This window comes from Tachyglossus aculeatus, chromosome 16 (genome assembly GCF_015852505.1).
Source record: "Tachyglossus aculeatus isolate mTacAcu1 chromosome 16, mTacAcu1.pri, whole genome shotgun sequence".
In the NCBI taxonomy this organism is placed as follows: Eukaryota; Metazoa; Chordata; class Mammalia; order Monotremata; family Tachyglossidae; genus Tachyglossus; species Tachyglossus aculeatus.
This window is the reverse complement of record NC_052081.1, coordinates 283,804-308,876: the sequence shown is the minus strand read 5'-3', so window position 1 is coordinate 308,876 and position 25,073 is coordinate 283,804. Positions and strand designations below refer to the sequence as shown.

Below are 25,073 nucleotides of genomic sequence, written 5' to 3'. Positions count from 1 at the left end.
GGTCGGGACACTTCTTCCTGCCATGGCATGTGGCCACCCTGCAGTTTCTGTGGCCCGGCAGGGACAACCCCATCCTAAATGCAGCACCCTCCTCCCACCCACACAAAGAGCCTTAGAGGATGGAGCCGCTGAAGTAATGGTGGGAGAGATCGGGGAAGTGCGTATGGACAAATAGCTGCGGGAGTGGCCTGGCACAGGGCTGCAGGTCCTGGTCTGTGATTCTTTGACCTTCAAAATGAGAAGGGGGATGTGAATGCAAAATGGCGTAGTGGGACAGGCCGGCCCTTGCACCATGAACCCTGGGAAATGGGCACTTGCTTCTTGTTTGCTTCATGAAGGACAGCTTCAGGGCCCCTCGAGAGGCAAAGAGAAAGGGATTCAAAAGCAGGCGGGGTCTCTAGCCCCATCTGTCTGGCCTTTCTGATCCCCTCCTGCTCAGGAATGCCTGGGGCTCTGCGGCCTTCAGTGAGCCCGACCCCAGCATGCTCCTGGGACTCCTCCAGGTCCTCTGCTCATTCCCTCTGCCGTGGGTCTCAAGGTGGCCTCAGGGTGGCCTCCCCGGCAGATAGGGCCTGGTGTGGCCCAGTTCCCTGGAGCTGCCCACCCCCACCAGCTGCCTACTGCTCCAAGCAGGTCCTGAGCTCGCAGAGGCCAAGGGCACGCCTTTGGGCTCCCTGGGCCACGGTGTCCAATCTGCAGCTGCACCTTTAGGCAGGGGGAATTCCGGCCCCAGAGCAGTATGGGAGCAGGGTGTTCAGGTTGGCCCCAGTTCCAGCAAATTTGGGGCCCCTGGACAGGGCCACCTCCTTGGCTCTACTGACCCTGCCCTGGCCAGGTCCCACTCCAGCTCCAGAGCCCTCTCCCCTCTGGCTGGCCTGCCCTTGGGGACAGTTGCCCTTTCGGAAACTCAGACAGGGTGATGAGAAAGAAGTTCAGCAGGAGGAAATCAAGGGCAGAGGGCTAAAAACCGTTTTTTTCCAGCCACTCTGCGTTAAAGGCTCTGAAATGTGATAATACTATGGGCCCAGAGCCAGGAACCACAAAGAGCACAAAGGAAGAAAGAGGAGAAATTGGAGCAGCTCTCACAGACGTTTTCCAACTCAGTTCAGAAGAAACCCCCAAATGCTGGCGGCTGGCCAACGGAGGACCATTTTTTGGTTTCCAAAGAAAGGCCATAGGGACGGACCAGGAAATTACAGGCTGGTTAATTTTGACTTGGTGGTGGCTAAAGGCTTCAGAAACTATTGAATGAGATGAAGCAGCGGAAGTGTGTGGAATCTGGGTTGGTTGTGGGGAGAGGTCAGCTCAGCCCCAGAAAGGGTGGGCCCCCTGCTGATTGGAACCCTCTGGGCTTTCCTTGCCTGGAGAAATCAGGACTCTGGGCTAGGCGGTGGGGTTGCTGAAATCAGAGCAGGAATAAACCCTGGGCTTGGGTGTCTGTGAATGGGGCTAATCCTATTTGTCCACAGAATGAGAACCATGTTGTCTGACTGAGTCCAGACTTAGGAGACCCCAAAAATAATGGTGAGGAGAAAGAGTGGTCCCGCAGCTCCCTGCCCTGTACTGAGGGGCAGGAGCAGGTGGTGGTAGGCAGAACCCCCCAACCCCTCCTCCCCCAGGCTTGGCCAGAGCAGTGCGATCAGGGGTGTGGGATCCTGAAGAAAGAAGGATAAGATGGCCACTGGCATCACTGGGGTCGGCCAGGGTACCCGGCCACTGGAGACACCGGGAAGAGCCTCCCTATTGGCTGTCGGGATTGTCGGGAAGGACTGCGATACTAAACCCTGAGATCATTTTGTCAGGGTTAGGGCCAGTGTATCTTGATTTTTTCCCATGATGGTTGCGGTAGGGCTAAGTGAACCGTATATTTCTTGGGCATTGCTTTGCTAAAATATGTTTAGAAATTGAGAGTCATCAAATGCAGTGTAGACAGAGAAACTGGTCACACTGCCATGATCCATGAACTGTCCAGTCTCAGTGTCACACTCCCTGAACTGTCCAGTTGGGTGATTGTGGAGTAGCTATCCTGGAAAACTAATTGGAAACCCTGAAAACCAAGGATTCCTCCACTGAGCCCTTCACGTCGTTCCTCACGGCAAGACCTAAGGGCTGTCTCCATCTGCTAGGCAATGCAACAGGAACCTGGCCTTGGCCATTCACTAGGGGACTGGAAGAGGGGTTGTCTCCTTGTGCTGGATAGAACACAATAGTAAGTGAGACCCTAGTAATTCCAACGCCATTATTAGCAAACCAGACCAGGGCCACCTCCTGTCACAAAGCTGAGGGAGAGGGTGCTGTCACATCACTGGATACCAGCCCAGAGGGATCCACAGATGGCTTCAGATCAATGACCCTGGGCAGCTGATGATGTTTGAAGGTCAGAGGTCAGCACTGTTTTAAGCAGCGTGGCTCAGTGGAAAGAGCACGGGCTTTGTAGTCAGAGGTCATGAGTTCAAATCCTGGCTCCGCCAATTGTCAGCTGCATGACTTTGGGCAAGTCACTTAACTTCTCTGGGCCTCAGTTACCTCATCTGTAAAATGGGGATTAAGACTGTGAGCCCCCCGTGGGACAACCTGATCACCTTGTAACCTCCCCAGCGCTTAGAACAGTGCTTTGCACATAGTAAGGACTTGATAAAGTGATATTTTTAAAAAAGGGAGCTGATGAGCTTCCCCTCTGGGGTTTGGATCTTGGTCACTCATGTAGTTCAAGCTCCCCTCAGAGTCCAGTTCCCCACCAGCATTTGGAGGCCTGTCCCCTCTCAGAGTGACACTCTCCTGCTTGACATGGTGGCCGCTGGCATGTGGGCTCCACCTCCACAGGTTGTGGCTGCCAGCCAGAGACATTTCTGGGGTCCATGAGGCTGAAACTACTTCCATCCCATCAGCTGTGTGCTTAATAAGGGCAGGCCTGGCGCTTGTCTCTGGCCTTATCAGAGCCTCTTGCCAAAGCCTGTAGGAGGCTCTTCTTAGTGACTTGCCTGAGGTCATTTGTCAGGCCAGTCTCCTGAATTCCAGCCCCCATGCCTCCCCACCATTCCCCGAAATGACTTAGCACTAGGGTGGTGGCCACTCCCTGTTCTTGGGGGCCCAGAGTTGAACTTTCCCAGCCCAGTGGGTGTGTTTGAGGCCTGGTCTGACCCAATCTAGGGGCAAGGCCTCATGGGAGCCTCAGAGCTAGACTCCAGGGGCTATAGAGGCTGCTGGCCTGGGTTCCCCCTACAGAGCAATGGGAGAGATGGCTGCAGGACAGTGACTGCTCCCTGTGCTGCTCTCGTTGAGGGTCCTCATTCTGTTGTCCAGATCCCAAATCCACTTCCTCGCCCCGAGCCTGCTCCCCATGGCCCCATTCCCACCGGCTTGTGATAAAGGGGAGGGGGTCATGAAGGGGAAAGACCGGTCCTTTGTGTTGCAGGCAGCCGAGGACAAGCTGAAGGCAGAGAAGGAGAAGGGGCAGCAGAAGCCAGCTGCCAAGGAGAAACCACCCTCGAGTGCCAAGGGCGGCAAAGGAGGGAAGGGAAAGGAGCCATCCGAACCAGCAGCACTCCCAGGAAAGAAGGGCACCCACCTGAAGCGGCGCGGAGAGGAGGAGGAGAGCACCAAGTACATTGGTCAGCACAGCACATCTTCCACCCCTCCCCGCCAGGTCAACCAAAAGCTGGCCCCAATAGAGTCCATTTGAGGCCCGGCTTTGCGACCTGGCTTCTTGGGAGCCATGTCTCAGGGCCTAGAGCAGGCACGTAGGCGGGAGCTGTTGGGTGAGGGAAGGGAGGGAATGATGAGAGGAACCGCCCCTTGGGTGTTTCTTCCTCTCCCTCAAGGTGGCCCCTGTGCCAGTGCTTGGGTCCCAGGACCTCGCTTTCCTCAGAGTCCATTCCCTCTCTCCCCTGTGAGCCCCCCCCCCCCGCCCCCCACGGGCCCCACCCAGTCCTCTCAGGGAGGCACAGCCTCAGGGGCCAGTGGGCAACACCCCCACAGGTGTGCCACCCTGCTTCTGGTGACACTGAGTTAGCCCCCTCCATCAGGTTCAGGGTCCCAATTCCGGGTTCAGATCCTCACTTTCTGTGGCTTTCCAGGACCCTGTAGTGCTGGAACCCTCAAGTATGATGAACTTTGGGGCAGCCCCCTCCCCACCCTTCCAGGGAGTTCTTTCCTCAGCAAGACCATCCTGTTTAGGTCGCCACCAGGCTCCAGGGGAGGGCAGGAGGGAGGTGGTCCCCTAGGAGGAGAATTTGGAGGTGGGAGTGCGGCCTTGGGGAAGAAAGGGGGCCACGTGCTGGCAGCACTAACTGTGTGTAGTGCATGCCAGGCTGCCCGGGGGTTGGGCACTGACCTCCAGCACCCCCTCAGACCCCAGCCAAGCAAGAACCTGGGCAGAGGAGGCTGGGAGGACTGAGCTGGAACTCAGACCAAGCATTGCTGGAGACAGAACCCTCACTCCCCGGACTGCCAGCAGGTCAGGGCATTAGTCTCAGTGCCGCTCAAACCCCAGGTGTCCAGAGGGGCTCTGCCCTGTCAGCCAGCTCCTATTTATATCTCAGAACCATGAGGCAGATAAAGAGCTGGGGAGCAAAATTCCTACAAGGGTGCAAAGACAGACTGGAAAATGGAAGTGGAACAAGTAAGCACTCAAGCTACCGGCTCACAGTTGGGTGTCTTATCCGGCTGCCACCTACAAGCCTTCCCTTTCTGGGAGGCAGCCCGGTGCTGGACCTCCCAGTTGGGGCTTCTTCCCCATCAAAACTGCCCTGGGTCTCTCCCACCCTCTCCAGGGCCGGAGGCTTGCACCCGCCCTGGGGCACAGAAGGTTCTCCTCCTGAGGAGCAAAGACAGGCATTGTCACTGAAGATTTGGACAAAGAGCTTGGGGCTGGAATTTAACACAGCACTAAAGCCCAAGCAGCTCTAAGACCATCAGCCCTTTCCCACCTCCCTCCAACAGGCCCTTTCCCAACAGAATCATCCATGCTTCACTTCACTCACCTTTCCATTACACGACAAATTTCACCAGTTGTCAGCCTGCCTTAGGCACGAGAAGCCAGCGGCCAGGAGACCCCTCCTGAGACAGCTGCTGCATTCACGTGGTGGGCCCCTAGGCCACTGCTGTCTTCTCACAATACGTTCGGTTTCCCTCCTGCTGCCGTGGACAGATGATGAGCCAGACGATGGTGCCCAGCATTATGTCCTCGTCGTGGGCTTTCACAACCCCCAGATCCTGCCTGTCCTTGCAGAGCTGGGCGTCTCGGTCTCCAGCATCATTAAGATTTCTTCAGAAAACTATGAAGCTATGCGGGCCCACCTGGCGATGGTTAGCCTGCAGCAAGAGCCGTTTCTTCTGCCAGAGGGTACGCAATTAAGATTTTGGGTTTGGCTGTTTAAAGTATTAGCTGAATGCTTATGGTTGTTACTCCTGAGCCCCAACTCCACCCCCGTGACCTCCCACTTATCCGAGCCTCTCTTCTGCCTGAATCTCCAGCCCATGTGGCCTCCCACCACCCAAGGGCCTTTGCCTCTCAGCAGCTACAGGGAGAGAAGGCCCCTCCCCCCGACCCCCATCCCAAGCAGCATCTCCGAGGGATCTGATCATTGTGTACCTATCCCAGCACTGGTACCTAGTGAGGCAGCACATGCATTCCACATAGTAAGTGATTAACACACCACGGTAAAAAAAAGCCTGTGTCCCACACCACAGCGGCTCCCAGCCCCATGGTCCTTCCCTACTTTGGCAGAGCAGGTGTGGAGAGGTGCTGTGGCTGCCACACTTGCTGAAGTGTTGCTATCAGCAGGTGTCCCTTGTCTGCCCACCCCAGGCAGTGCTGGGTGCCCTTGTAAGGCTCAATGCTTGGAAGGGAAGGATATCCTTGGGTCAAAGAGGGGCTTCAGGAATGAGAACTAGGGATCTCTTTCTCCCTGATTTTGAATCAGTGGTCGTGTCTGGTCATGCCCAGGACTCTGGGGATCGAGGTTTCTGTCCAGCTAACCGCAGGTGCGTTTGGCCCCGGACCTGGACTTCTGAGAGAGAATAGATGCCTTCTCCACAACTCGCCTTCCAGGGGTCGCTCTGCAGGCTGAAAGCTCATTGTTGCCCACCTAAGAAGAGACTCCTCTAGACTGTGAGCTCGTTGTGGGCAGAGAATGTGTCTACCTACTTTATTATTTTATACTCTCTTGAGTGCTTAGTACAGTGCTCTGCACACAGTAAGTATTCAGTAACTACGATTGATTGATTGACTGATTGATGGTCTGACTGTGGGGGAAGGGGACAGTGGCGGGAGCCAATTTCCTGGCCCCAGGTCTGTTCTGGGAATGTCCTGCTGCCCTGGCAGCTGACAGGCCCCGAGATCTTCCCTGCCCTCTGGCTGCCTTCAGGGCTCGATATCAGTCCATCTTACTTAACAATGGACTGTGCCCAGCAGCCTTAGAAGCTGAAGAACAGAGGAAGGAGGAGATCTGCAAAGAGCTAGCGAAGTTCTGGAAGTACCTGGACCCGATTCTGAACAACAGGAACCCTGAAACCAACCTCTTTGAAGTGGCCAGGCTGAACCACCTGGTGAAGGCCGAGCACCTACCTCCAGACTGGACCAACAGCGAGATGCTGGTGAGCAAACTTCTCAGCAGCTGCCATCTTTCCTCTGACCACCCCGCTGCCTGGCGCCTGCCTCCCACCGGACCCCTCATCCTCCCTCTAGACCAATCTTTTCTCCTGGTCTTTGTGGCCCCTCCAATCTCCGATTCCCAGTGGGTGAGAGGCAGGACTCCAAATCGGTCTGGTGAGGAAAAGGTTCAGGAAAACGCTGCTCTCTGGGGCAGGGGTCCCACAGGTTTCCAGCTGCCTGGCCAATCCTGTGCTTGACTGGGCCCAGAAGTTGTAGCTGTCTGAGGGTGGGGTCCAAGGGGCCTGTGTGCTGACACTGTGGGCTCCTGCAGGCTGGCCTGCCTTTGGGTGCAAGGGGCCATGGAAGGAGCCTGAACCGCTCCTCCTGGAAGAATCCAGAAGTTCAGTTTGGCACAAATGGGGTTATTCTCTGGGCTCTCTCAGGCTGCCAAAGTATGGCTGGTCAGAGGATGCAGTTAGTGGGTTTCCTGGGAGCAGGGCCAGTGGACTTTGGCTCACGTAAGCCACTTGGGGGGCGAAGCTAGGGCAGTGGTGGTGGTTTCAGGAGTTGACTCTCCCACTTGGTTGGTGAAGACGGTGCAAGGGTGCTGGGATATCAGAGGGGGAGCCACACAGATACCTTTGCAGCCAGGATCTTCCTGGCTCATAGATGCCACAGGCGCACCAGTGGGCTCAGCAGCAGGCCCGAAGCCCTTTCTAGCTCTGCTGGTTCTGAGAGGCCTCCTTGGCCTTCACATCTGACCGGCTTTCTGTGCTTCAGAGGGGCCACCCAGGACTGCTGCCTGGGTTGGCTGCTCTGGGAGGCTGCGGGAGGAGGGGAGGGTGCCAATTATTGTGAAGAGGCAGCACAAAGATAATGTGGTACAGTGGCTGACTGACTGACCAGGAGACTGAAGGAAGCAAGGGTAAAGTCGCAGCTGGCACCAAGGAATTCAATGCTGGCCCCAGTCTGGCTGCCTCAGCCACAGTGGCTCCAGCTGCACATGGAGGGAAGGAGGAAACCCACCCTAGAGGCCCACATGCCCTTTTAGGAGGCAGACAGACAGGTGACTGGCTGATGATAGATGGAAAGGGTGACTGGGTCTGCCAGCCTTGGAAGCAGAGCCGAGCCCAGTTTGGATGGGGAGGAAAAGCAAGAGCCAGTTCTATGGAGGATGACCAAGAAATGTTCTTGGTGACCTCTGCCCATCTCCCCAGTGGGTCTCTCTGCAGGGCTAGCCGAGTTTCCCCTAGCGAAACTGAGTGGTGGCAATATCTGTGTTTTGTATAGTGTTCAATAAATAACATTGATTGATTACTCCCCAGGGCGCACTCGGCACAGGGCTGTTTGAAAGTGTGGCCTGTCTGATGTACGACTGTCTGGACTGGAGGCGGCAGCACAAACACTACCTGGACCACCTGCAGCTCATTGACGTCCCGCTCATGGGGAAGGAGAAACCCTGGGCCTCAGAGGTAGGAGCAGTCACGGGGGCAGGATGGGGCAGCAAGAAGAAATCTGGAGGAGAAGAGAGTTAAGCTGTGGTGTTCTGAGTGTGACTGGGGAGGGGCTGGGGGGGCAGGGGCAGTGGAGAGAAGCTCAAACACCTATATCCCTTCAGCCGGGACCCTTGGTTTCTCAAAAGCCAAATTCATTTAGGCCCAACAGCCAGTCAATCAGTCTGACTGACTCTGTCCTACAATGGGGATAGCTAGGATAGGTTGTGAGCCCAGGATGGGACACGGACTATGTCCGATGGGTTAACTGTGTATCTACATGGTCAGTGTCATTGTTTTCTGATTGCTATGGTATGTCCCACTGGGCAGGGCTGTCTGGGGGAAGTGCTCTCTTCCCCCACCCCTGGAGGCCAGGCAGCATTTTCCTATCTAGTGGACACATTTCCTGAGTGGCCACGTGCTCCCAGCACTGTCCTGGGCCCGCCGCCCCTCCCCCCCCCCCCCAGGCAGCCTCAGAGGCAGCACCAGAGGCTGAGCAGCACTTTCAGCAGTGAGATTCCCAAGGCTCCATAGCCCCCTGGCCTTCTCTGCTCCCATCCCTCTCCCCCAGTGAAAACCACCACGAAGCAGCCATGCCAGTCAACATACCCGCACTTCAGAGCCATTCCTCTGGGTGCCCCCTTAGGTGCCACTAGCTGGGACAGGGTTCCCCGTGAAGAAGAAAGCCCACATCGAAGAGCTGTCTGCATTCCTTCCCCCAGCAGGTATGGAGAACTCTTGCAGGCCAGCTGGCCAGGCCTGGGCTCTGGGGTGAGACTACCCCAGCAGCAGCCAGCGGGGTCATCCCAGCCCTACCCTTCCCCGCCCTTCCCTGCTCTTCCCTGCCCTGCCCTGCCCTGCCCTAACCGTGATGGGGAGGGTTGGGGTGGACTCTCTGTGTTATCCAGGAGCCGGGCCCAGCCTCGCCACCGGTGTAGACATGAGATATTACAATGACTTGATGAGCCGGGTCCCTGAAGAGTTGATCTCAGTGCCGCTGTTGCTACACTGCATGTTGGAGCAGGTGAGCAGAGCTGGGCCCAGGGCATGGAGAGGGAATCTCTGGCCCAATGGCCCGATGCTGGGGCACTGCTCCCTGCCTTCTCTGACCCGGCGGAGGCTGTCACAGACAGTTCAGGCTAACACCCCCACTCTCCATGCCTCACCCACCCCTCCTCACTCCTCCCTGGCCTTCTCTGCCTTTCTCTGATCTTCCCCACTTCTCCTTACCCCTACCCACCCCTTCCTCAGCCTTCCCCACCTCTCCACTCCTGGCATCCCTTCTCCTCCTGAGTTGGAGGGGAGAGAAGAGAGGAGGGAGGGAAGAGGAGAGGAAGTAACAGAGAAGGAAGGCAGGTCTCCGAGGCCTCAGATGACCCTTCCCCTCCCCCTCCCCATCCCCACCAGGCTCCAGATTTGGTGGCTTCGTGTGGGAGGAGATCCAGTCCTGCTTTTGGGACCCCAGCAATGGGATAGTGGTCCCAGCAGTGGTCCTTCAAGGCCCACACTGGCTGTGGGTGCCTCTGGCTAGGGACCCTGGTTAGACCATGGTCCCCTGCATTCCCAGTGTGGGCCCCACATGGGCAGGGGGAGAACCCACTGAACCCAGGGATTCCCACCTTCTTCCAAGTCCAGATTCCCAATGACCTCTGCCACATGGCTCTTTCCGACATGTGTCTCTCTAGGTTGTGGCCTCTGAAGAGGATTTTCTTCCACCGAGTCTGCGAGAGCCAGTGCCCCGGGCCGACGGGCTGGAGCACAGGGTGGCCGCTCACATTGCCTCCATCCTGCCTGACCTGTGCGTCACTGAGAGGGAGAAGCAGGTCGGTTCGGTAGGCGCCCGCAGTTCCCCTGAGAACCCTGGGCCACGGGTCTTGTCGCTCCAACTGGCCATCCCTGCCCCTCAGGCACTGCTGGCCACGTTCTCAGCCAGGGAAGAGAAGCAGAAGGCTGCGCCCGCTCTGCGCCCCCTCCTGCTGAATCACCATGACACAGAGGCCCACAGGAAGCATGTGTTAACGGTACAGCTACTGGGACTTCTTCTCCAGCTGATGCCGGCAGGAGACCTCAGGGAGCTGGGGCGGGAGAGCCAGTGGATCCCAGTTTGGTTGTCCAGGGTGGGCAGAATGGAATTCTCAGGTCCCTAGTGGAGGTACACTAATTGCTGACTGGTAAAAGACCACTTTGGATGAGGTGAGCCTTTTGATTGGGCCAGGCATTGCTTCATTGGCAAGCAATGCCTGGGGTGGGGGATGGAGGGCTGGGGGCCCTGTATGCTACTCTCTCACTCCTCTGCCGTCCACCTGAGGCAAGAGTGGCTTGTGGACCCTTAAGGCCCCTGGGGACCCAAGGCGGCAGAGCAACAATCAATCGATCATATTTATTTAGTGCTTACTGGGTGTGGAGCACTGTACTAAGCACTTGGGAGAGTACACTATGAGAGAGTTAGTAGACTCAGCCTTCCCAGACTGAACCCCTCCATTTTCCTCTCCTCCTCCCTCTGCCCTACCCCCTTCCCTTCCCCACAGCACTTGTATATATCTGTACATATTTATTACTGTTAATTTTATTTGTACATATTTACTATATTTATTTTATTAATGATGTGTATATAGCTATAACTCTATTTATTCTGATAGTATTGACACCTGTCTACTTGTTTTGTTTTGTTGTCTGTCTCCCCCTTCTAGACTGTGAGCTCATTGTTGGGTAGGGACTGTCTCTATATGTTGCCGATTTGTACTTGGGAAGTACTTAGTACATTGCTCTGCACACAGTAAGCACTCAATAAATACGATTGAATGAATGAGTGAATTTCCTGCCCACAAGGAGCTTACGGTCTACAGGGGAGTGGTGTGGAGCAGAAAGTAGGGTGAATAAAGGTACAAATAAAGGTATAAAGGGTGAATAGAGTTACCCCTTTCTGATTCTCCCCTCCTCTGAACCTTTTAGAACCCTGGGGTGGGTTGGGGAAGAAAAAGACTGAAGTCCATTGACCCATGGCAGCGGGTGGGCAGAGAGGGGAGGAGGAGGGAGACTAGGGTGGCTGGCAGATGTTGGAGTAAAGGAGGAATGTGTTCTGCTTGCCCTGACAGGAAAGACTGACAGGGAGGAGAATCTATCCTCCCTGCTTACCCTCCTTCCCCAGGCCAGAGGAGCAGAGCAGGAGCTGGGGGACTGGAGGGGCTGTTTGCCCTTGTACACATCCCCAAGAGGCTCAGCTGCCTGCCCTGTCCGGGATGTCTGATGGGTTTATCGTCTTGCCGTTCTGCCCCAGGCCCAGGAGGATTTTGACCCGATACAGATTGAACGAGAAATGCAGGCCAAGCTTCCTCTGTGGCAGTGCCTCCAGTTTCCTCTGCCACCTGCGGGCACCGACCCCATGCTGCTGGCTGCCATTCACGAGCTCAGGCACTTCTGCACCAATGGTGAGTAAGAGAATGACTTCTCCATCCATGCCCATATCTCCCCCACCCCCAGCACATCTGCCCCCTGCTGGTGCTGAGTGCTTGGATGTGGGGAGTTGGGGTTGAAGGGCTGTGGGCAGCCAGAGCCTGGGGAAACTTGGCTGATGCCTGATCTGGCAAAGGAGAGAGCCGAGGTGCCTTCTCAGGCAACACCCCTGGAGTTGGATGTCCCTGCCTGGTGCGTGGGCCCGGTGGATAATGTTCTGCTACCAGGGAGCAAACACAGTTCAGGGTTCTGGCGAGGCGGGCACCCAGGCCAGTTACTAAAGATGTAGAGTGGCCAGGCCTGATGCAGATCAGGAAATCCCAACTGATGGAATTTCTGCCGGTGAGGAGCATTTGGGGTGAGTTTTTTTTTCCAAAATTCAGTTTTGGACTTCATCCCCACCTGCCTGAGCTAATGTGTTTGCGCGAAGTAGCTGGGGACCGGGGATGGCAGCCCACATCAGAGCCATCACGGGCCCAGAGGGCTTGTGACCAATGGACCCAGGGGCTGCCTGGAGAGATTCTGGCTTCTCCTCCAGCCTTGGCTGGGGTGGGAGGCCAGAGAGCCCTCACCCACAGTCTGCTTGGCCTGTGTTCCAGAACTCCTGAGCTGGAGTGAGGTGGAATGGGCCTTGAAGGTGTTTGCTTTGGAGAGCCTGAGTCTCACCACAGTGGATGGAGAAGGGAAGCTGGAGAGTTCCGGGATAATGCCCAGGTTGGACTCCGACGTCGCCTGCATCCCGTGGGACCGCCCTGAGATGTTTGCTCGAAAGTTGAGGAAGCCGCCAGTGGCCAGGAAGCCAGAGGAGATGAGCCAACCCCCAGGTGCCACCGGGAAGGGGCTGTCAAAAGGAGGGATGACCAAGTGAAAGGGAATGACGCATAATTTTGGTGTGTCCCTGAGGCTGCATGATGAGGGCCTGCCTTACCATCTGTCTGCCTGTCTGTCCGGTCATCTTCCCCTGGCCTAGGTGGCAGCGTCGAAGAGGGCTTGCAGTGTGGTGGGCCAGCCTTGCTGGATAGTGGGAGCCGACAGCAGCCTGGTCCCAGGCTTGTAGGTGAGAAATCAATTGATCCATTGTGTTTATTGAGGGCTTACTGTGTGCAGGGCACTGTACTAAGCATTTGGGAAGGGGCCAAACAAAGCGTTTGGAGAGTACAATATGACTGAGTTGGGAGACACGTTCTCTGCCCAGAAGGAGCTTACAGTCTAGAGTGGGAGACAGACATTAATATAAATAAATTACAGATCTGTCCATAATAATAATGATGATGGCATTTATTAAGCACTTACTATGTGCAAAGCACTGTTCTAAGTGCTGGGGAGGTTACAAGGTGATCAGGTGGTCCCACAGGGGGCTCACAGTATTAATCTTCATTTTACAGTTGAGGTAACTTAGGCACAGAGAAGTTAAGTGACTTGCCCAAAGTCACACAGCTGACAATTAGCAGACCTAGGATTTGAGCCCATGACCTTTGACTCCAAAGCCTGTGCTCTTTCCATTGAGCCACACTGCTTCTCCTAAGTGCCATAAGTGCCATGGGCCTGAGGGTGGGATGGATATCAAGAGCTTAAAGGATACGAACCCAAATGTAACAGCGATGCAGAAGGGAGAGAGAGAAGGGGAGATGAGGACTTTAGTTGGGAATGGCCTCTTGGAGTAGTAGACATGGTTCTGATAAGGCTGAGGAGGTAGGGAGTTTGATGGCCGGTCTTGAGGACGTTGCATACTAGTTAGTGGAAGGCCACAAGCCTTACTGGAGCACTCCCTAAACTGCACTGCTCTTCCAATGCTCCAGTTTGGCAGGTGGAGTGAGGTTATGGTCCTCTGACCTCCTGTTTGGGTTAACGACCTGTCTACAACCCAGCCCTCTCAAATAAAATGCTGCCCAGGATGTCACCCTGTGATGGCAAGGCATGCTCGCCCCCGTGCATGCCTGCCACTCCCCTGGGGCCTCTGACCTTCCCAACACTGCCTGCCTGAGGCCTGCTGGGCCTCCGCTCCTCCTCCCTCCCCGACCAAGCTGTGGCCTAGTGGTCTCCTCTGTGTAGTCTTGCCAAGCCAGCAGCATCCTGGATGCTCCTCCTCTCCCTTGGTGAACCAACAGAGCTGGGAGGAACAAGGGGAAGGGATGGTTCTCGGTGTCAGTGGCACACTGGGACTGGGTCAGAGCTTGGCCCTCTGGGCAGGAATGGTGTGAGTGGGCTGTGATGGGGGCAGTGGAGAGAGAGGAGAGGTTGGGCACGAGTCTGTCTGGGGCATTGGTGGCATCAGCCATCGGGGCCGGGAGCCCAGGGTTCCCAGGTTGAGGCCCGCGGAGAGCCGTCTGCATCCCCAATCACCCCCTCCTTTGGCTCAAGTCCAGAAACCAAGCAAATTTGTAAGCGTGGATGCTACTCTTCCCCGGGATCACACCTTGGGGCTGAGGGCCAGCGAGGGGGTCCAGCGAGGGGGGCCAGCTGATGCTGCTGCTTCCCCAGCTCCAGGGCAGATTTCTCTCTTCATCCACTGGGAGACTTTCTACCTCGACCCCCCCCAATCCCACTTTCTGGAAACAATCGTGAGGGGTGATGTGGGTCTCTCTGCCAACCTCGGGCCAGGTGCCGGATAGTCAAATGGGTTGCGTGGTCCCCTGAAGCTTCCTTGGACACACACCATCCAGCTCCATGGCGGGGCTCTGCCTCCGCCTTCCCAAAGTCGGCCCACTTCAAAGTCCCCCATCAAGCAGCTCAGCTAAGGGAAAACCCTCGGCCATGCAGGCAAGGAAGTGCATTGAGTTTCCAGCTGAGGCCGGGGTCTGGACCTTGACAGACCGATTGGATATTTATATGAAAAACCTGAGGCCCGATCGCCAGAGACCATTGGATTATTCTTTTTAAGGCCTGCTTGGCAGAGGGATCTTGTTATCTCTAAAGGAAAACAGATTAGCAAAGCTGTTTTTCAAAGGGATGGGAAGGCACTCATTGCCAGATGTGTCAAAAACTACTGAATCACACTGTCAGGGGCTTACACGGTCCAGGGAAGAAATCACCGAGAAAGTTGGGATTCTTTCTGCCTCGACTCTTAAATCAAGGGTTCAGATCGATCTTAAAAACGTCTTTCTTCTGACTCCCTTTGACTGACGAGATGAATAGCCAGTGCCCATTTTCAGGGAGGATTTTATCTGAGCTCGAAGGATTCTTTCCCCAAAGAATCGTGTGGCTCAGCAGGGAGCCTCACCTTCCAGGGGCACCTGGCAAGCCACACGACAGACAGACGGGAAATGACACGCCACGCCTACTGCCCCGTACCTGATGGGTCTGGGACACGGAAGACTCAGATGGAGGGTCCGCCTGAGCACTGTCCATCTCTACTTTGGACTGGATTGGGCTTTTCTACTTTACCTGAAGCAAAGTGTCCCACACAGAGCGTTTAGAAGGGTCCTCCTCCCAGCCTCAGTCTCAGGGCACACTGACTGCCGGCCAGCAGGCCTGCCCCAGCAAAGGCTGTTAGAAGCCAGCAGGGTCGATGTCCCATTTTGGGTGGGAACCCTCCAGGTCTGCCCCACTTGAAGTTGTCACAGCCCCTCTTCCTGCTGCCCTCCATTGCCTTAGGCAGCGCCAGCAAGAACCAGACGTTCTCTAGTTGGTGTGCCCAGGAAAGCCCACGGTGCCCTTCTCCAGTTGCTGCCATTCATTTCTTTCAAAAATGAAACTTCTGCAGTAAGCCAATACTCATCAATATCCCAGGAAGAGTCGCACTTATCCTAGCTGAATGAAAGCTGCCCTCTCTTCACTGTCTTCCCGGCCAGAGCCTGGGGTTTCAGGAGACCAAGCATGGACATGGTTGTGCTCTGCTGGGTCTCCTAGGGGAGGAGGACAGGCACTCTCTTGCTGCATAGCTCTGAAAGAACTCATCCAGGAAAGGCACAACTTCCCTCTACGCGCTGCTGCCAACAGCCAAGTTTGAAAGGGATTCTGGGGAGCGGTTGGCGGACTTGGGGTTTCAAGTCCCCCCGGGGGTGTTAGTTATGAGGTCTGCCAGATATGCATGGCCATTGTGAGGGTCACTTCCAAGTCACGGGAGAGCAGCCCCTCCTCTGAATGATTCAAATGGCTCGCTTGCTGATTCCTTAATTCCCGGACCTCCCATCCCCCACCAAATAATAATAATGTTGGCATTCATTAAGCATTTACTATGTGCCAAGCACTGTTCAAAGCACTGGGGAGCAGAGTACAAGGTAATCAGGTTATCCTACATGGGGCTCACAGTCTCAATCCCCATTTTACTTATGAGGTAACTGAGGCACGGAGAGGTTAAGTGACTTGCTCAAAGTCACACAGCTGACAAGTGGCAGAGCCGGGATTGAAACCCATGACCTCTGACTCCCAAGCCCGTGCTCTTTCCACTGAGCCACACTGCTTTTCGCGAAACCAAACCCAGAAGATTTTGGAGAGACTCCACTCTCGTGATGCAAAGTGGTTGGGTCCCACAGAAAGAAAACGTCAGTCTCTTACAGCCCCCTATCCATGTCCTTTGAGATGGCCTGGTACATTTGGCCTCTCTGGTCTCCTGCCCAGCTGCTCTGGAAGAGAGGGTCTCCCCATTTTCCCTCAAGTCCTCTGGTGGAGTTCCCTGGTTCCTCACCGGAGAGGCCGTGAGGAGCCAGGAAGACCTAATGTTAGAGCAGGTGTGGATTGGTATGTGGCAGGGAGGGAACTAACATGATCCCAGCACCCAGGCCTTGGTGAGGGCTGGCGGTTGGTGGCACCCACCATAGGCTCCCAGGAGACAGTTTTGGTTATGGATCCACCTTCCACTAGCTGGCAGGCTGGGCAGAATCAGGGCAAAAGTGGGAGTCAGGCAGCAGCCTCCATGCTACCCAGGAGAGGCCCAGTTCAGCACCAGCCCTCCTCACCTCAGTATGAGCACCGCAGGGTATGATCTCACTGTGCTTCCTCCCCAGAGTCAGAAGCCAGAGGGGCCAACGGAGAAGCAGACGGTCCGACGGGGCCTCCTGGAAGATGGGTAAGATCGTTTCCCCCCATGGGGGGAATCCCCAGAGACGTGGGCAGGCTCTGTGGGGCAGCTCTGGGGCTGTTGCTCAATCCACTCGGGACTTGAGGCCCATCCCCGAGGAGCTCACCAGGCCACTGCGGCCTCGGGCATCGAAACGGTTAATTTTCCCTGGGCCGTGACGAACTCTCTGCGAGCTCAGGCCCCCTCTCCCTTCTCCTAGCACGGGGGTCTTGGGGCCCTCGCCAACACCTGCCTACCATACAGCCCGAGTGCTCAGGGGAGGGCCATGCTGCCTTGGAGGGGGCTGGGAAAACCTGCCGGTAATTGCTTCCAGGACCCAGAGGAGTGTAACCTAACAATGAAAATATTTAGATTATGTTGCCCATAAAAAAGTCAAAGGCCCAGGCTTTTTGGCAGCAGCGGCAACAGCAGCAGCAACAGATCCTCGACTAAAATGTTGCCATCTGGATTCACGCAAAGGCAGGGTTGCCCAGTCCGGCCTTGTGCCCACTGGATTTTAGTCAGTCACTGAAGTCCAAGAATATTTGGTTTGGTCAAATGTCCTTCCAGCCTGAAATTTGCATCTTGTTCCTTTGGTGTTTGAGGTTTCTGAGCAGGGAGTGAGTGTGGAGGTGGACATAGAAGACATACAAAGCAGCCAGCAGCGCTACTTGAGCGACTGGACTTTCTCTGAACATCTCAAGCCCCATATCCTTCTCCAGGTGTGTATCGGCTGCAAGGGGCAGAGGGGAAGAGGGGCAGCCAGCACACCTGGGGCCAGGAAGTTTCAAAGGGTTTGCGATGTGTTACCAACTGTGGGTCAGCTGTTCCCATCCCACCCAGTTGGCCCATCTGATCCCACGAACCTCACCCTGCCTACCTATCACCCCACTTGACCCCACCCATCTGACCCCGTGAACCTTGCCCTGCCTACCTTGCCCACCGGTCCATGGCCTTTCAGCCTGGACACCCATCATGTGGGTGTGTGAAAGCCCAGGACCCTTTACTTCTTGGTGTGGGTAGGGATTGGACATGTGTGGGTGGTCATGTGCATGGCTGCTTGCGTGTCTGTGTGTCCATGCGCGTGGCCAGGGGCTGGGCCTCGCCAATGACTCTGCCCCTCATGTGACGTCTTCGTGTTTTGTCAATGTTCACCCACAGTTTGCTGTTTGAAACTGGGCTTCCCCAGTCAATCAATGGTATTTACTGAGCACTTACTGTGCACAGAGCACTGTACTGAGCACTTGGGAGAGGACAATAGTGTATGTATACACAATCCCAGCCCTCAAAGGCCTTACAGACTTGCCGGGGAGACAGACATTAAAATAAATTACGGATGGATATGTACATAAGTGCTGTGGGAAGGGGGTGGAAATCAAAGTGCTTAAGGGGTGTGTCCCCAGGTGTCTAGGGGATGGGGAAGAGGGGACGAATAAAGGAAATGAGACTTAGTAAGGGAACGGCCTCTTGGGGGAAATGGGATTTTAATAAGGTTTTGAAGGGGAGAAGCAGTGCGGCCTAGTGGAAGGAGCACAGGCCTGAGAGTCCAAGGACTTGGGTTTTAATCCCAGCTCCGTCACTTGTCTGCTGTAAGAACTTGGACAAGTCACTTCACTTCCCTGTGCTTCAGTTCCCTCATTTACAAAATGGGGATTCAGTGCCTGTTTTCCCTCTTACTTAGACTGTAAGCCCCTTGTGGGACCTGATTATCCTGAATCCCAGCACGCGGTACAGTGCTTGGCACATAGTAAACACTTAATGAATATTACCGTTATTATTAAGATGGGGAGAGCGGTGGCCTCCATTCTGTAAGTGGGGACCTTGCTAGAATTTGGCCACAGGCCGCTCTGACTTGCCCAGGAGACTCTGAACTTGGAGGGGGCTTGGCTTCAGTTTCAGACAGGCAAGACCCTCGCCCGCTGCCTCCAGGCTCAGACTGCTCGAGGGCGGCTATTATCATGAGGCTGGTGTCCAGGATGGGTGCTTCCAGAATCCAGTCATCATTCCCAAAGGGCATCACTGGGACACTTCCCAGGAGTTCTCCATTCTGCTCCCTGTGAGCGGATGAGAAGCGTTTCCCTTAGGGTCACGGACTGCAGCCCAAAGGCGGGCCCAGGCAGGTTACAACACCCTGCACCTTGTTTGAGTGTGTTGGTGGTGGGGGCGGTCCAACAGGCTGCGAGACTGTGGCACCGAGCCTCAGGGTCCCTGTGGCGGGTGCCTGGAGGCATGCTCTGGGACCAGGGGGGTCCAGACAGCAAGCCTGTGGCTGAGCCCCCAATGGGAACGCCCAGACGCCGGATATGGGGTCAGTACTGCTGTGAGAGTTTTCCAGGACCACAAGGCCTCTGCCCTCCAGCATTCTCCAGACACAACCCGTCTGCTCCCCTGTCCGGAACCTCACTGCCTTAACCTTGGGGCAGCGCATTGAGATTCCCAGGGGGCTGTGTCACTGGCCTCAGCCAGGGCTGTGACACCTACAGTGACACCCACAGTGATGCCAGGGAGAGGCCTGTCCTATGATGCTCTTCTCCACGTGCCCCACTTCATCCCTCCTTGCTCCCTTCCGCACACTTGGGAAGGAAGGGCAGTCATCGGAAGGAATGAAGGCTGCCTGCTTTCCCTTGCCTCTGTCGAATCCCAGAGAGCCAGCTGGGTGGGGGTCCCTCTCCCCGATGCCTGCTGCCCTTCTGGCAGCAGGGCCCCTCAGGAGAGGGGCATGGTTTCACCCACCACTTCTGGCTTCTGGGTGTCTCTATTCCACCGAGAGGGTAGTTGGGGACCAGGTTGAGGCCCCCGGGTCTGGGCCCACACTGCCCAATCCAGCTGAGAGAGCCTGGCTCTTTGTCTGTTCCCATTTCCAGGTTCTGCAGGATGCAGTGCTACAGTTCAGATGTGTCGACTCCTATTACTACAGCCAAGACAGCTCTTTGCTCCTCGTCCTTCACAACCCCATGAGTCCAAAACGCCAGAGTCGAGAGTCCTGGTCTGTGGCCCTCCACTCGAATGTCGGCTTCAGGTGATGCCATTTTCACCCATGTCCGGCTTCGTGTGCTAGGGGACCCAGTTGGTCCTGGGCCAGACGGGGGCCGGTACGGCCAGTGGACTATGGTGGACTCCCGGGGGGTTGGGGAGGTGCTGGACCATGGGAAGTACTGATGGAAACCAGGAAGCATCCGGTTCTGTGGGGCCCAGCACTGTACTGAGCCCTTGGGAAAGTACAGTTGAGTAAATAAGTGCAAATAAGTCTAGCAAAAGAGACCGACAGGCACCAGTCATTTGCAGCTGGTTGTTGGGGAGAAAGAATCGTTGCCACAACCACTGATGCCCGGGGTTTGAAAGGACAAGAAGAGAGGTAAATAAATGTGTGTAGGCTCCTGTGAACTTCCTGTGCCTGTCCCCAGCCCCCCGAAAATCTGCTGCTGGTGGCAGAAGGTGAAGGAGCCCTGGAGAAGATTACAGGGCTCCCCAGAGAACTCATGAGAAGAGGAGAAACCAGGCTTGAGTTTTCATTCTGTGGGGTAAAGGAAAGTCTGGTTGTGCTGAGATAGGCTGCATCCTGCCCTGCTGAAGCCGGCCAGTCCGGGCTGTTATCCAGGGTATGGGTGGGAGGGCAACTGGTTTCTCTCCCTGGGGGCAGTTTTAGGGGGATCCCAGCCCTTGGTTGCAACCCTGTGGCAGTGCCTCTGGATCTCTCTGGGAAGGAGGCATCACATGAGGCCTGGGGTCACTGGGATCACTGGACAAAGTAGGGATTTAGCTCCCACTCCAGGTTTTTGACCAAAGGGTCCGGGTTTGTAGGAATAGTCTGCTTTTTGAGCTGGCCTGGGGTTTCCGGGTCGCTCACCAGATGCAGGCAGAGGGCCGGGAACAGGCAGGGCTTTAGCCCCCTCTTGTTCTCCTGGGGCATCGGTGACTCCACTGAAAAGCAGCAAGGCATAGAGCTCGGACCTGGGAATCAGAGGGTCATGATTTCTAATCCTGACTCCAGCACTTTTCTGCTGTGTGACCTGGAGCAAGTCAGTTCACTACTCTGTGCCTCAGTTACCTCATCTGTAAAATGGGGATTGCGATTGTGAGCCCCACATGGGATAGGGACTGTGTCCAACCTGATTTGCTTGAATCCACCCCAACACTTAGTACAATGTCTGGCACATAGTAAGCACTTAACAACACAATTATTATTACTCCAGATTGAAATTCTGGTAACCTGGGCTGGAAAACCTGAATCTTGTCCCCCAAGTAGGATTTCCTTTTCAGGAACTATCTGGAACTCGTGGCAAGCTCCATTGAAGAGTGGACCACAAAGGAAGAAGCTGTGTACCAGGAAGAGAAGATGGCAAGAGACCTGGAGGCAGCGACACGGGGCCAACAGTTGCCCAGCATGGGCAAGGCAGCCACCGTCTCCTCGGCTCATCCTCCCGCTTCCCTCAAAAAATCAAAAAGTGGGTACTTATGGGTCCCTGCTCCTTGCTAGCAAAGATGCCCCAGCCATGCAACCACCCCTCAGAAACCACCCTCCAGCTTACAGCCCTCCAGCTGGTGGCCCCCAACACACAGCTTCTCCTCCACATCCCTCGCCTGTGGCCACAGCCCTTGTTGGGCACCCTTTCTCAGGGGCACAGGGGCACAGAGAACATGGTCTGGCCCACAGCAGGCTGGGTGGGTCATGAAGCCCTTCGCCACCCTGCTCTTACAGGCTTCAAAACGAGTGGTAGAGTGGAGGAGGTAACTGAGCACATCGTAGAGCAGAACCTGTTCATCCGCGAGGACTCCCTCAAGGTAAATTGGGACAGACCAGCCTGACCCACAAGCGTCTTCCTGCCGCGACCCCTCTCTTGGGTTCAGGGTCCATTCGTGGGTGCCCAGACGAACCCCTCTGCCCTCTGTGCTGGAGTGCACCCTCAGCTGGGCAGTCAGGGCCACTCTAACGTCCTCCCTTTTCTAGATTCCCAGCAGCTCTGGCCGTTGCCACTAGGGTGAGGGGCGGGGAGCCGGCGGCCAATTGGGTCAGCGTGACATCCCTCAGCAAGGCTTGAGCTCACTTCCCAGCATCCCAGGGGCCAGGAGCTGTGGGGAAAACTGAGGCCTCAAGTGGGTCACATAAACAGGGCAGAAATAGGACCGAGACTCTGGGGTCCTGCTTCTCAGTCACCGCTGCCCCTCCCACTCAGCTGGGGAAGGGGAACAGGGGCTTTGGTAAGCTGGGTAACAGAGTCATCCCAGGGGCCGCGACTGGTCCTCCTCCCCATGCAGCAAGGGGCCGAAAGGGACCCGGGTTTGGTCTGATGGCAGAAGGGAGTGGCCATCGCGTTGGGGTGCCTGGTGACCCCAACTGCCTGGGGACAGGAGATTGGCTTACATGGTTCAGATCCTTTTTGAAAAGTGGTTCTGGGAAAGAACAACAAGCTCCCTGTTCTCGTGCGGAGCAGCAGGGTGTTCATCTAGGCCCAAGCTCAGTCTGGGCTGTAGGCAGAACCCCATTGAGGCTGGGGAAACTGGTTGCCCTTGAGCCCTCCCCCTTACTGGTCAGACTGGAGCCTCACTGCCCAGGTCCCTGCCACCCCCAGGGGGTTCCCAAGTCCTAAGCCCCCTCCCCACACTGGGCTTCCTGCCCAGTCACCATTTCCCAGAGGAGGCCCGGGGGGCAGAGGACATGGAGAGCAGGGGCAGTGTCCCTGGTGAAGGGGGCAGAGGGGAGCAGGGGTCGAGGGAGTGTTGTGTCTTCAGAGGCACCGCTTGTATGGCCCTCCCCGATGGCCTCAAGTGACCCCAGTGCCACAGGGAGGGTCCTTGACAAGTCACGGTGCCTTGGCGATGCAGGCAATGGAGAGATTGTAAACCCAACATGCTGACTGTTGACAGGCTTGGAAGGAAGAACAGGACCGGTTGGCAGAAGAAGAGCGCTGGAAGGAAGAGAAAAAGGCAGAGAAGAAGGGCAAATCCCCCGGGAAGAAGAAAGGGCTGGTCACCGAGCCGTCGAGCCCCTCGGATATCAAGAGCTCCAAGGGGCTCCAGAAGAAGTCGTCCTCCAGGGAGAGGACGCACGAAGACATCGTCAAGACCTCCCAGCCCCCGGAGCAGGCCCCCTGCACTGCCGCCGCCAGCGAGCTGGGGAAGACGTACCCGGTGAGACCCCTCGTGTGACATGGGCCCGGGGCGAGCAGCAACGAGAGCGTGCCCAGCAGAGCTTGGATCAGTCAATCAATCGGTCACTCAGTGGTATTTATTGAGCCCTTACTATGTGCAGAGCACTGTACGAAGTACTTGGGGGAGTACAATAAAACAGAATTAGCAGACACCTTCCCTTCCCATAAGGAACTTATAGTCTAGAGTCCAGGTGGGGCAGAGAGTGGGGCCAGGCCATGCTGTGACCCAGGAAGTGCCCTTCCTGTCCCTGATGGTATCTGCCCAACCCCTGTTGGCACCAATCCTACTACCCCAGGGAAGGCCCCTGGCTACACTTGAGAAGGCAGTGACCTGGGACCTGGCCAAAGGTGCATGGACCCACCCCTCCCCCACCCTACGAGCTCTGTTCTGCCTTTGGGTTGTCCTGAAGAGGACATGGGGAGGGCTCTGGGCTCGGAGTTCAGAGTCTTATACCCGGAATCAGTCAGTTATACTTACAGAGTGCTCACTGTGTACAGAGCACTGTACTAAACACTTGGGAGAGTACAATACAACAGACACACTCCTTGCCCACAACAAGCTTACAGTCTAGAGGGGGAGATAGATATTACTATGAATAAATAAAATTTCAGATATATACACAAGTGCTGTGGGGCTGAGAAGGGGATGAATAAAGGGAGCAAGTCAAGGTGACATAGAAGGGATTGGGAGAAGAGGAAAAGAGGGCTGAGTCAGGGAAGGCCTCTTTGTGGAAATCTGCCTTCAGTAAGGCTTTGAAGCTGGGACCAGTAATTGTCTGTCATTTATGAAGAGGGAGGACATTCCAGGCCAGAGGCAGGGCATGGGTGAGAGGTGGGCGGTGAGATACATGAGACCGAGGCATAGTGACTGTGGGCAGAGGGTTTGCCACAGGGACTTGGCTTCTCAATTGCTAGCAGGGTGAAGGCGCTTGCTGGGTTTTGTTCTTTCTGGGGAAAATCTGGTGGCTCCTTGGGGAAGAGGGAGTTTTCTCTAGGTTCCTATCCTTCTGCCCACCCACCCGGCCATGACAGGCCCCAAGCTCTCTCCACCCGCTCACATCGGGCCCTGAGCCCTTTCCACCCTTCCAAGTCAGTTGGGTGGTGCCAGGCCAGACCGCACCTCAGCTAGGCCCATGTGACCTTCTCTCCTCAAGTTCCATGGCTACAATATGGGGGAGGTCCCTGTGCATGTGTCCGGCTCTAGCCAGTTCCTGTATCCTGCCGACGGTGGGCAGATTCAAGTGGAAAAGACAGAGTTCACCAAAGGTACGCTGGGAGGTGGGGCGACTACGGGTCCCCGAGTTGCGCTGGGAGGTAGGACGACCAAGGGCCCCCGTGGCCCATCCAGCCCCAGGCGGTGAAGCACAGTTGTGCCTTTCCAGATTGTGCAGGAGCCATCTGTTCAGTTTCAGGCTGGCCTCGAGAGGCTGCAACCTCCCAAGTCAGGTCACCTCCTGTTGGCTAACTGACCGGCTTCCACCCTGGGGCAGGGTGGTGGTGCAATGGCTGGGATCCCAGCATCAGCAGCACAAGTGGCCCTGTGCAGGAGGGAGTGAGCATGAGAGTGGGAGGTGGTAAGCACCCAGTCCAAGGGGGAAGAGAGCACAGAAGCCAGAGTCAGTTGGGAATTCTGCAGGCCCTTGGATCGATCGATCAATCGGCCGTTTTTGCCACAGAGTGGCTGCATGGGTGAGCAACGAAGGCATCAACTGCACTTCCCTCAGTCAGTCAGTGCCCATGGCCCATTGCCAGCACCAGGCCAGGATTTCTGAGCCCTTTGGGTGAGCACTGCCCCGCCCACCTGAGCCCATGGCCCTGACTGTCTGCGATTCCCTAGGAGCGACTTTTGTGAAAGTGAAAGTGACCAAAGACAAGCACCACTTCTTTGTCCACATCATCGACCCCAAGAGAAATCTGGCCAAGGTGGGCAAGGACCCTGAGCCGGACACCGAGCCAGGTGAGCGGGACCCACTCCAGTAGCCAGCTAGGTCCAGGCCTTGATCTACAGATTGATAGATACGTGCCTGTGGGATGACGGAGATGAGCTGGGGCTCAACCTCCCGCCGCCTCGCTTCTCTGCCCTCCCCCACGAGCCACTCCCCCGCAACGTTCCAAGCCCAGTTGTTTCTGGAGTGGAAAGACAGATGTACCCTGGCCCAGCCCAGCCCAGTGCAGACACCGATTACTCAGGCCCGCCTCTCCGGCGGTGGAATGGGATACGTGGCTGGGGGGACAGAATGGGTTCCCCGTGTGGGGATGTCCCTGCAGGTGGAACAGGGCCAGACTCTTCCCTCACACCAGTGGAGGCCTCCAGCCGTGAGGTCCCCCTTCCCAGTTGCCACTGAGCTCTGGGCAAAGTTGGAGAGTGAAGACAAACAGGCCTG

General features: G+C 56.1%; 1 protein-coding gene across 5 annotated transcripts in view; it reads left to right on the top strand.

The window, feature by feature from the left end:
* The window catches only part of SPAG17 (sperm associated antigen 17), a 94,843-nt gene that overhangs the window by 43,562 nt on the left and 26,208 nt on the right, over nt 1-25,073 (top strand). For 4 of the 5 annotated variants that reach the window (XM_038758573.1, XM_038758572.1, XM_038758575.1 and 1 more), the window contains exons 5-23: nt 3,416-3,611; nt 5,150-5,344; nt 6,416-6,597; nt 7,921-8,067; nt 8,735-8,813; nt 8,997-9,112; nt 9,774-9,911; nt 9,996-10,109; nt 11,366-11,516; nt 12,141-12,365; nt 12,512-12,598; nt 16,488-16,549; nt 17,146-17,262; nt 19,405-19,559; nt 20,801-20,985; nt 21,240-21,322; nt 22,406-22,669; nt 23,844-23,955; nt 24,527-24,646. In XM_038758573.1, the coding sequence (XP_038614501.1) occupies nt 3,416-3,611; nt 5,150-5,344; nt 6,416-6,597; nt 7,921-8,067; nt 8,735-8,813; nt 8,997-9,112; nt 9,774-9,911; nt 9,996-10,109; nt 11,366-11,516; nt 12,141-12,365; nt 12,512-12,598; nt 16,488-16,549; nt 17,146-17,262; nt 19,405-19,559; nt 20,801-20,985; nt 21,240-21,322; nt 22,406-22,669; nt 23,844-23,955; nt 24,527-24,646 (2,728 nt within the window). The remainder of the gene's footprint in view (nt 1-3,415; nt 3,612-5,149; nt 5,345-6,415; nt 6,598-7,920; nt 8,068-8,734; nt 8,814-8,996; nt 9,113-9,773; nt 9,912-9,995; nt 10,110-11,365; nt 11,517-12,140; nt 12,366-12,511; nt 12,599-16,487; nt 16,550-17,145; nt 17,263-19,404; nt 19,560-20,800; nt 20,986-21,239; nt 21,323-22,405; nt 22,670-23,843; nt 23,956-24,526; nt 24,647-25,073) is intronic. The other variant, XM_038758574.1, reaches the window with a different exon arrangement.